Source organism: Mandrillus leucophaeus, unplaced genomic scaffold, assembly GCF_000951045.1.
Source record: "Mandrillus leucophaeus isolate KB7577 unplaced genomic scaffold, Mleu.le_1.0 Scaffold555, whole genome shotgun sequence".
Lineage (NCBI taxonomy): Eukaryota > Metazoa > Chordata > Mammalia > Primates > Cercopithecidae > Mandrillus > Mandrillus leucophaeus.
In genome coordinates, this window is record NW_012105975.1 from 438,393 (window position 1) to 448,956 (window position 10,564).

At 43.3% G+C, this 10,564-nt stretch overlaps 1 protein-coding gene across 1 annotated transcript in view; it reads right to left on the reverse strand.

Moving 5' to 3' along the window:
- The window catches only part of ARMC9 (armadillo repeat containing 9), a 218,680-nt gene that overhangs the window by 125,453 nt on the left and 82,663 nt on the right, over positions 1–10,564 (reverse strand). Inside the window, exons 13-14 of the mRNA XM_011998077.1 lie at positions 5,037–5,127; positions 3,065–3,188 (exon numbers count right to left, since the gene is read on the reverse strand). Coding sequence (XP_011853467.1) covers positions 3,065–3,188; positions 5,037–5,127 — 215 coding nt within the window. The remainder of the gene's footprint in view (positions 1–3,064; positions 3,189–5,036; positions 5,128–10,564) is intronic.

The window sequence follows — 10,564 nt, forward strand, 5'->3', positions numbered from 1 at the left end:
GGTTTAAATAAAGATAAGGCGGTAAGGAGGTCTCCTACTTTGAAAGTCTCCTTTTCAATATTTAAAATTAGCAGAGCATTACTTCAAATATCTAATAAATATTCATTAGTAGCTTTTGGTTTACTTAACTCAGGAAACAGGACCATAGAAATACTTCTTTGACAAATAGGTTTTTTCTTTTTTTTGTGATGGAGTTTTGCTCCTGTTGCCCAGGCGGGAGTGCAATGGCACAATCTAGGCTCACTGCAACCTCCGCCTCCTGGGTTCAAGCGATTCTCCTGCGTCAGCCTGCCAAGTAGCTGGGATTACAGGCATGCACCACCACACCCGGCTAATTTTGTATTTTTAGTAGAGATGGGGTTTCTCCATGTTGGCCAGGCTGGTCTCGAACTCACGAGCTCAGCTGATCCACCCACCTCAACCTCCCAAAGTGCTGGGATTAGAGGCATAAGCCACTGCACCAGCTGACGAATAGATTTTCACCTAAACTCTCTGTAATCCAGGTCTAGGCACTCTGGGCTGCATGAAAATAAAGAAAAAAAGGAGGAGCAAAAGCCTAGCTTAACATCATTTTGATTCACATTTCTATAGAGTAAGTGTAGTTTAATGACCTGGTAAATGCAAATTATAAGGAATGATTTTCCACCCAAAGTCCAGGTGTAGAATCCTACAAAATTCAATATCCCATCAAAATGTGTGATGGTGAATATCATCAGGTTAGCCTTAAGAATTGCTGAGACTAAGTGTGGTATCATTATGAGATGCCATCTGGATTAGTAGAAAACTGACATGCCACAGAGAAGCCAGATCTGCACATCTCCTGATGAGCAGATTTTGGCGAACCCACTGCTCAGGACAGAACAGCGGAGCCAGTTTATTTGTTCATCCTGTTCTTAAACACTACACTGACCCAATCAGGGTGGCTTATTAGAATACGGTGAAGACTGCATTCTCTTGGTAACTAGCTATCTTCTCCATTTATTGCAGAGACTCGGGAAAACTGCAAAAAGGTTAAGCACATTTGCAGAACAAAAAAGCTTAAATTATCATTTGGAGGAAAAGATAAACAGGCAGTAAATATTTGCATTACCAGGAGGAAGTATGTTTTTCACCATATCTTATATCTGTTACTTAACTATAGTTATTGAATTTCTAAAAACTTCCCCAAAATGGTCAACACTGAGCAAAGTTCTCTCTATAAACAAACAGAAATGAAGTGTTTGTATGCTCTGAGGAAGTAATGACACTGCAGATCACTTACAGTTCTTTTCAATTCATATAGTTGGAACAAAGAATTTTCATTAGCAGGGAGTTGGCAAATAGTAGATACAAATACCTATTCCTTCCTCCACTAAACACACACATGCTTAGACCATTTCACTTTGCAGGCTTCTGGTTACTTGTGAGTCAGTCGAATGTTAACCACATTTGATGGGAAGAAAGTGTGTTCAGAAGAGGACCGACAGAAAAAAGTTAAAGACTCCAGGGACTAGAGTTCTCAAGAAAGTCAAAGAGAACTTCAGGTGATCATGAGAGAATAAAAACTCTGAAAAAATTACCATATGTCCCAGCAATTACTCTCCCAGATGCCAATCCATGAGAAAAGGAAACATATGTCCACATGAAGACTTGTGCTGAAACGTTCACAGCAGCATTATGCATATTGGCCAAAAATGCAAACAACCCAAATGCCGATCAACTGAAGGACAAACAAACTGGTGTGGGCCGGGCACAGAGGCTCACGCCTGTAATCCCAGCACTTTGGGAGGCCGAGGAGGGTGGATCACGAGGTTAGGAGTTCGAGACCAGGCTGACCAACTTGGTGAAACCCCATCTCTACTAAAAATACAAAAATTAGCCGGGTGTGGTGGTGCGCGCCTGTAATCCCAGCTACCCAGGAGGCTGAGGCAGGAGAATTGCTTGAACCCAGGAGGTGGAGGTTGCAGTGAGCCGAGATTGCGCCACTGCACTCCAGTCTGGGCGACAGAGTGAGACTCTGTCTCCAAAACAAACAAACAAACAATGTGGTGTAGCCATAATGGAGTATCATATTCAGCCACAAAAGGAATGAGGCCCTGACATATGCTGCTACATAGATGAACCTTGCAAACGCGATGCTAAGTAAGAGAAGCCAGTCACAAAAGAGCACACACTACATGATTCCATTTATATGAAACGTCCAGTACAAGTCAATCGACAGAAAGCAGATTCGTGGCTACCAGGGCCTGCGGGTAGGAATGAGGAGTGACTATAAATGGGTATGAGGTTTCTTCTTGTGGTGATGGAAATGTCCTAAACCTGGATTGTGGTGATGACTGCACCACTCTGTAAATACACTAAAAATCCTTCAATTGTATGTTTAATATGGGGGAATATCATGGTGTATAAACACATCTCAACAAAGCCGTTAAATGACGACTATGGGGCCAGGTGCGGTGAATCACGCCTGTTAATTCTAGCACTTTGGGAGGCTGAGGTGGGCGGATCACCTGACGTCAGGAGTTCAAGACCAGATTGGCCAACATGATGAAACCCCATCTGTACTAAAAATATAGAAATTAGCCCAGCCCCATCAGCTCCAAGTCATGACGGTCTAGGCTAAGCCCATGGGGTGGGCTGCTGGGATCATGGACAAGGTCAGGAGGCCCTAACCCTGACTTCCACAGGACTGCCTCTGACACTCTGCTGGGATGTGCATTCATGTGTGCGGCTCCCACAGGGGACTGGAAGTAACTTGAAGGCTGAGGCTCTATCAGGTCTGATTCATGTATCTGTCTCTAAGCCCTGCACATGCCCCGAGACACAACCCTGCATGGCTGGCACTTGATAATGTCTATTAGGAAAATCCAATGGTGCTTTGAAAATGTCTTCCTCCATCTCCAGCAGCCTCAAGCAGGATAGTTTAGAGGATTAGAGATAAGCTTTCTAGTTCTGTCTTAGAGAGTCATCCAACCTCTCCAAAGTGTAGTGGAAAAATACCATCTACCTCCTGGGTTGCCATGGGAATTTTAACTCAATCTGATCTCACAGGAGACGCCGTGACCTACTACTGCACAATCATTACCTGAGGCTGAACTTCTGCAGGGCCCCAAGAACATTCTCCCTGGTGATGATGTCCTTGTCCTCCTCCTTCAGTCTTCCCTCCAACATCCACAGCACCTTTGTGTTCTGGGCAAGGTAGAGGCGACCTGATGATACACCAGAGAGCAAACAGGTGAAAGACAGAAATAATTTATCTGGTATGCTACAAAACCACTTTCCATGAAAATTTACTTTGCATATAACACAGTAGAGTTTGGGTAATTTTATGTTCTAAAAAACTTACTGGGCAGGGTGCAGTGGCTCACGCCTATAATCCCAGCAGTTTGGGAGGCTGAGGCAGGCAGATCACCTGAGGAGATCGAGACCAGCCTGGCCAACATGGTGAAACCCTGTCTCTACTAAAAATACAAAAATTAGCTGGGCGTGGTGGCAGGTGCCTGTAAACCCAGCTACTCGGGAGGCTGAAGCAGGAGAATTGCTTGACCCTGGGAGGCAGGTTGCAGTGAGCCGAGATTGCACTACTGCACTCCAGCCTGAATGACAGAGCGAGCGAGATTCCATCTCAAAACAAACAAACAAACAAACAAACAAAAACGTACTGGTTGTGCAAGGTGGCTACGCCTGTAATCCTAGCACTTTTGGAGGCTGAGGCAGGTGGATTGTCTGAGCCGAGGCATTGGAGACCAGCCTGGACAACAGGGCATAACCTCGTCTCCACAGAAACTAAGGAAAATTAGCCAGGTACGATGATGCACACCTGTTCACCCCGCTAACTGGGGGGCTGAGGCGGGAGGAACATTGCTTGAGCCCGGGCAGGTGAGGCTACAGTGAGCTGAGATCATGCCACTGTACTCCAGCCTGGGTGACAGAGTGAGACTCTGTCTCAAAACAAAAACAAAAACAAAAACAAAAAAAAAACACAAAACCCCCACAAAATTTATTAAAAGATATTTCTTCCAAAAGTTGGTTTTATTCAATGAAATATCTGATGACTAGAAAAACCACTCTTCTTGAGAGCTAAACATAATTCATTGCTGTGTTCTTGTGGGGAGCACTGTCCTTTTTTTCCATGAAATCCTGAACCCAACAGTCAGATTTACAAGGAGAAAAGAGGGGTAGATGTGTGTGTTATGAGCCCTTAAGTCTTCACAACAGAGGCAGCCAAGGAATGCTTCCGTCCACACTCTCTGTACAAGGCCTGGAGAAGAAGCAAGATGCCATACCTGGGACCCTGTAATAAGCCCAGAACGGTCACTAGCCTGCTACGGACTTCTGAATTGATATGGAAGATGTTAATTTCAGACATAAGTTTCAACAGTATTATCATATGAATGGTCCTCAGTAACATATCCTGGCGTATCATAAATGTCTGCCAAAAGGATGGAAGAATGAACGAACAAATGAACAAAGTTTTGGAGTATCATATATTCATAATTTGAAAACTCCCTTTATTCACATTGTAAAGAGCTCAAATAAATAAGAACTTATGGAAGATAATGGCACTTTGCAAAATCATTTTAAATTCAGTTATGGGGGCATGTTATTTTCAGAGTTTTCAAATCCTTTGATTTAAGAGGTCATAGTCTTCCGCAGGAAATGGTGCAGTGTTTATTGGCGTCTGCTTTGTTTCACTAAGCTTATTTTGCCGTAACTGTTTCACGTATTTTGCCTTAAGTAGGAAATTATAGAAAATGCATTCATTACCTGTGATATACTTGAAAGCAATATAAAATGTTGCTATGTTACAAAACCAGAAAGTTTTATAAAATAAAACCGGGAGGTTTACAAAATAAACCCCAAAACTGTCTAAATGTGCTCTGACATAAATGAAAGCAATATGACAACAATTTTCACAAAAGACCTTAGATAAATTAAACAGTAACAAACTGAGGAAGCGTCATCTCCGAGAAACTTGGGAGGAACGCTCATTTTCAAAGGAAAAAGCACACCAATGCGACCAAGCTCTTCTCTTTGAAGCAAAGCTGATGTCTCACCTTCTGCCAGTGACGCAAAAGCATTGATGAGCCTGGCCATGTACTGCCGCACCACGTCACTCTTGGAGTGCAGCAACTGAAGCACACTCCTCTGGGGGAAAAAGTCAAGAGGAAAAACAACAAGGTTAAGAAAAGGGAGAGATAAACATATGTCTCCTCTTTGGGTCTGGTAGTTCTCTTCCTCTGCCTGAACTTATTAGAGGTGAAATAAACAGACTAAAGCCAAACATTTCATCTGGAAGCCTTGATTTCCAGCTGAAATTTGATGAGACTTGGCAAAAATAAGTTAAGTCAGATTTCCAAATTAAATGAATTAATTATACAAAGCCCTCAGAACAGTGACTGGCGCAAAGGAAGCAGTCCTGTTTGCTGTTACCGTTGCTGCTGTTTTCCAGGTTAGAATGGCAGATCCAAGACACATGCCTAATTTGGCTCCCTCTAAACCACAGTAAAATTACAATAAATGGACCGTTAAAAAAGATAATTGCCAAGGACAGAGTGAACAGCACGAGAAACAATAACGCCACAATTCTGGAAGTGGGAATGCAGCATGGCAAGAGGCTTAGCAGGCCCAAGAAGGTCAAATCTCAAGGCAGCAACGGGCACTGTGGAATTACCGTTTCCATTACTCACTCCTCAAAGGGCTTAAGAGCTGAAGAAAAATAAATGGAATGGAATGAATGGAAGTTGTTTAAGCAGCAGCTGGATCCCACTCATGTGAGTCCTGCGCATCTCTCAGCACAGGGCAGGGGAGAGGGTGTTCCCCTGTGAGGGTGACATAAAGGGTCTGTGGATGGGGGACACCAGGCAGAGGAGAGCAAGGGTTGCAGGGGTTCTAAAACAAAATGGAGAGCGGGGTTAGTGTCTAAATGCAGAATGAATGTGGAACAGAGGGCCACCCCAAAACTTGGCTCCCAGGACCCTGGCAACCAGACCCTTTCCCTCTAGGCCCAAGATTAGAAGACTATTCTCACGGTGAAGTGACCAGCCCAAGGAGAAAGAACTAGAGACCATGAAATCAGAGGTTCCCAGCAAACGGCCCACCCAGATCCCCCTGGATGGAGCTATCCGTCGACAGGCCCCACCATCACACTCAATGGCTCTGTAGTCCCCTTCACTCCAAATCTCTCATTAGGAGATCATCAAGGACCACCAGACATCTGAGAAAAGTTTCTACCAGGAGGCCAAAACAAACGGGGCCGGGGCGGGCTTGGAGTAAATGAGACTGTGCAGGGAGAAGAAAACTAAAAATTAAATAAAAATTCATCACTAATATCCTCAAAGATATAAGAAACTGTATTATATCCATGAAACAAGAGAAAGCTATCAAAAAGGAAATAAAAGTTTCAACAGAAGGGTCAGAAAATAAAGATGAAGAAATCCAGGGAGGCTGGGCAGGCTGGCTCACGCCTATAATCCCAGCACTTTGGGAGGCCGAGGTGGGCAGATCACTCGAGGTCAGGAGTTTGAGACCAGCCTGGCCAACATGGTGAAACCCCATCTCTACAAAAATACAAAAATTAGCCAGGCGTGGTGCCGCACACCTGTAATCCCAGCTACTCGGGAGGCTGAGGCAGGAGGATTGCTTGAACCCAGGAGGCACAGGTTGCAGTGAGCTGAGATTGTGCCAGGGCAGCAGAGTGAGATAGTCTCAAAAAAAAAAAAAAAAAGAAAAAAGAAATCTCCCAAAGAATGGAACAAAAAGTAGAAAATATGAGCGAAACTATAAGAAAAATAGAAAACCAGTTCAGGAGGTTCAACATTCAGAGACAGAACACAGAAAACAGAAGGAAGAAATCCTCAACAAAATAACTCAAGAAAAAGTTCCCAAAATGAAAGCTGTCAGATTGAAAGGGTCCACAAAGTGCTCAAAACAATGGATTAAAATATACCTCATGAAGGACGTCAATGGGAAACTGGGAAGATTCAATATGCTTCTCAAGAGAGAAACAGGTCACATATGAAAGATAAAGAATTGGAATAGCTTTGGATTTGTGTTTTAAATTTTTAAGTCAAGGTCTCACTTTGTTGCCCAGGATGGAGTGCAGTGGTGTGATCACAGCTCAGAGCCCCAACCTCTTGGGCTCAAGCAATCCTCCCACCTCAGCCCTCTGAGTTAGCTGGGACTACAGGCGCATGCCAACGTGTCTGGTTAATTTTTTTTTTTTTTTTCTCAGCTGCTCACAAATTCCTGGGCTCAAGCGATCCTCCTGCCTTGGCCTCCCAAAGTGCTAGAATTATAGGCATGAGCCACCATACCCAGCTGGCTTTGGATTTCTGAACAGCAAAACTGGAACCTAAAAGACAATGGAGGAATGTCTTCAAAATTCTGAAGGAAAATTATTTACAATCTAGGATTCTATACAAAGAATGAAGACATTTCTTGACCATATATGATTTCAAAATATATACTTCCTGTGCACTTTTTCTCTAGATGCGATTAACTAAAGGATGTGTTCCACCAACCGAGAGAACAAGTCAAGAAATAAGATAATATCAGACACTGGAAACAGAGATCCAATTCAGGAAAGAGGTGAAAGGAATCAACACACGTTTGGTGAAGAGACTCCTGGACAGCAGCTATGCACCAGAATGTTTTCCAGACTAAACTCAGCTGATCCAAGAGGGCGACATATCCAAGGCTGTCATCCCCAAGATGCCTGTTACCATTACACCAATTTAGGTCGAATTTTTGTTGAAGTATAGCATCTACACAGGACACTGCACAGATCACAAGTACAGCCTGATGAGTGTTCACAAAGTGAACATGTGGCTAACTAGTAAACAGATCAAGAAACAGAACATGACCATCATCCCAAAAGCCCTTCCAGAACCCCATTCCAAACCAAGGGTGACCTCTCTCCTGGCTTCTAACATCATAGATGCATGTTGCTTGGCTTTAAATTTTTTGATAAATGAAACCATATATTATATATTCTCTAATGTTTCACTTTTTCATTCAACAATATGTTTGAGATATTCACCCAGGGTCTCTGCTGCATTCCTTCTCATTGCTCGAGGTATCCCATTTTACAAATACATCACAGGTATTCACTCTACTGCTGATGGACATTTGGGTTGCAGCCAGTGTTTTGGTTCTAGAAGTGCAGCTATGAATATTCTTGCATGTTTTTTAGTGAACATATGGACATGTTTTGGGTGGGGCTTACTTAGGAGTGGCTTTGTTAGGACACAGGTATTCAGTTTTAGTAAATGCTGCCTGTGTTCCAAAGTAGTGCACCATGTCCTAATTTTTAAACAGAGTACAAAATAGCTGGTGAGACGAGCCCAGACTTATCTGCATTTGGATAACCCTGATCATATGCTAGTGAAGTTCCAGCTCCCCTTTCCATGCCCTGCTTTGTGGATTAGCTGTGAACAGTCTTTCTACTGCCACAGAAGTGTTCTCAAGTGATCAACCCCTGAGAACTAGGAGGAGATCAGGTGAGCTTACGAGACAAAATACAGAGCAGCTCACCATTGCCCTTGGGCATAAATATTGCTGCTGGGCCGGGTGCAGTGGTTCATGCCTGTAATCTCAGCACTTTGGGAGGCTGAGGCGGGCGGATCACCTGAGGTCAGGAGTTCGAGACCAGCCTGGCCAACATGGCGAAACCCCATCTGTAATAAAAATACAAAAATTAGTTGGGAATGGTGGCACGCACCTGTAGTCCCAGCTACTCAGGAGGCTGAGGTGGGAGAATTGCTTGAACCCAGCAGACAGAGGTTGCAGTGAGCCAAGATCGCACCACTGCACTCCAGCCTGGGCAACAGAGCGAGACAGTCTCAAAAAATTAAAAAATAAATAAATATAGCTGTTGGACAACTGGTACCTGGCCAATCTTTCAACTCTGCCCGATGCTCTATGTTTCCCAGGACTGTCTCCCACCTTTGATGACCAATGTTCCCAGAGGGGATCAATAAGTGCTCAGGGAAGCTATGTCCAAATGTCATCCCAAACTTTGGTTTATGCCATCTTCTCCTAGCTAACTTCATCTAACACGAGCACAGTCCTGTTCCCTTGCAGAGCGAGGCTGGTGCCTGCTACTCAGCCCAAAAGCAAATGCTGTATTATGCAGGATATACACATAGATGGGAAAACTATAAAGAAAAAGCAAGGGGCAGATTAACACAACAGTCAGGATGTGCATGCACACTTCACAGCAGCACTATTCACAGTAGCCAAAAGGTGGAGGCAATGCAAATGTCCACTGATGGAGGAACAGATAGATATGCAAAATATGGTCCATCCATACAATGAAATATTAGCCTTAAAAAGGAAAGAAATTCTGACATATGCTACATGGATGAATCTGAGGACATTAGCTAAGTGAAATAAGCCAGTCACAAAAAGAAAAATACTGTACAATTCTACTTATATGAGGTATTTGGAGAAGTCACAATCATAGAGACAGATAGTAGAATGGGAATTTGCCAGGGACCTGGAGTAGGGGGGAATGGAGAATTATTGCTTAATGGCTACAGAGTTTCAGTTTTACAAGATGAAAAAAGTTATTTATGGAGACAGATGGCACGTGATGGTTGCACATTATGAATGTGTTTAATACCACTGAACTGTACACTTAAAAATGGGTAAGATGCTTAGAGATATGAAGGGAGATATTTATGAAGTCTAGAAACTAAGAATTCAGCTAAAAATGAAAAATTCAGTTCTCTATAATTTCATTAAATTTGGCTCCATTCAAGTTTTTGGTCTCGAGTGTTGCAGGAAGTCAGGGGCCCCGAATGGAGGGACCGGCTGGAGCTGCGGCAGAGGACCATAAATTATGAAGATTTCATTTTAATATGGACATTTATCAGTTTTCAAATAATACTTTTATAATTTCTTATGCCTGTCTTTAATCTCTTAATCCTGTTATCTTCGTAAGCTGAGGATGTACGTCACCTCAGGACCACTGTGATAACTGTGTTAACTGTACATATTGATTGTAAAACATGTGTGCTTGAACAATATGAAATCAGTGCACCTTGAAAAAGAACAGAATAACAGTGATTTTTAGGGAACAAGGGAAGACAACCATAAGGTCTGACTGCCTGCAGGGTCAGGCAAAAAGAGTCATATTTTTCTTCTTGCAGAGAGCCTACAAACGGACACGCAAGTAGGGAAGATACCGCTAAATTCTTTTCCTAGCAAGGAATATTAATACCCTGAGAAAGGAATGCATTCCTGGGGGGAGGTCTGTAAACGGCCGCTCTGGGAATGTCTGCTTTATGTGGTTGAGATAAGGACTGAGATATGCCCTGGTCTCCTGCAGTGCCCTCAGGCTTACTAGGGTGGGGAAAAACTCCACCCTGGTAAATTTGTGGTCAGACCGGCTCTCTGCTCTAGAATCCTGTTTTCTGTTGTTTAAGATGTTTATCAAGACAATACACGCACCACTGAACATAGACCCTTATCTTATCACTGAACACAGACCCTTACCACTGAACATAGACCCTTACCATAGACCCTTACCATAGACCCTTACCATAGACCCATAGACCCTTACCACTGAACATAGACCCTT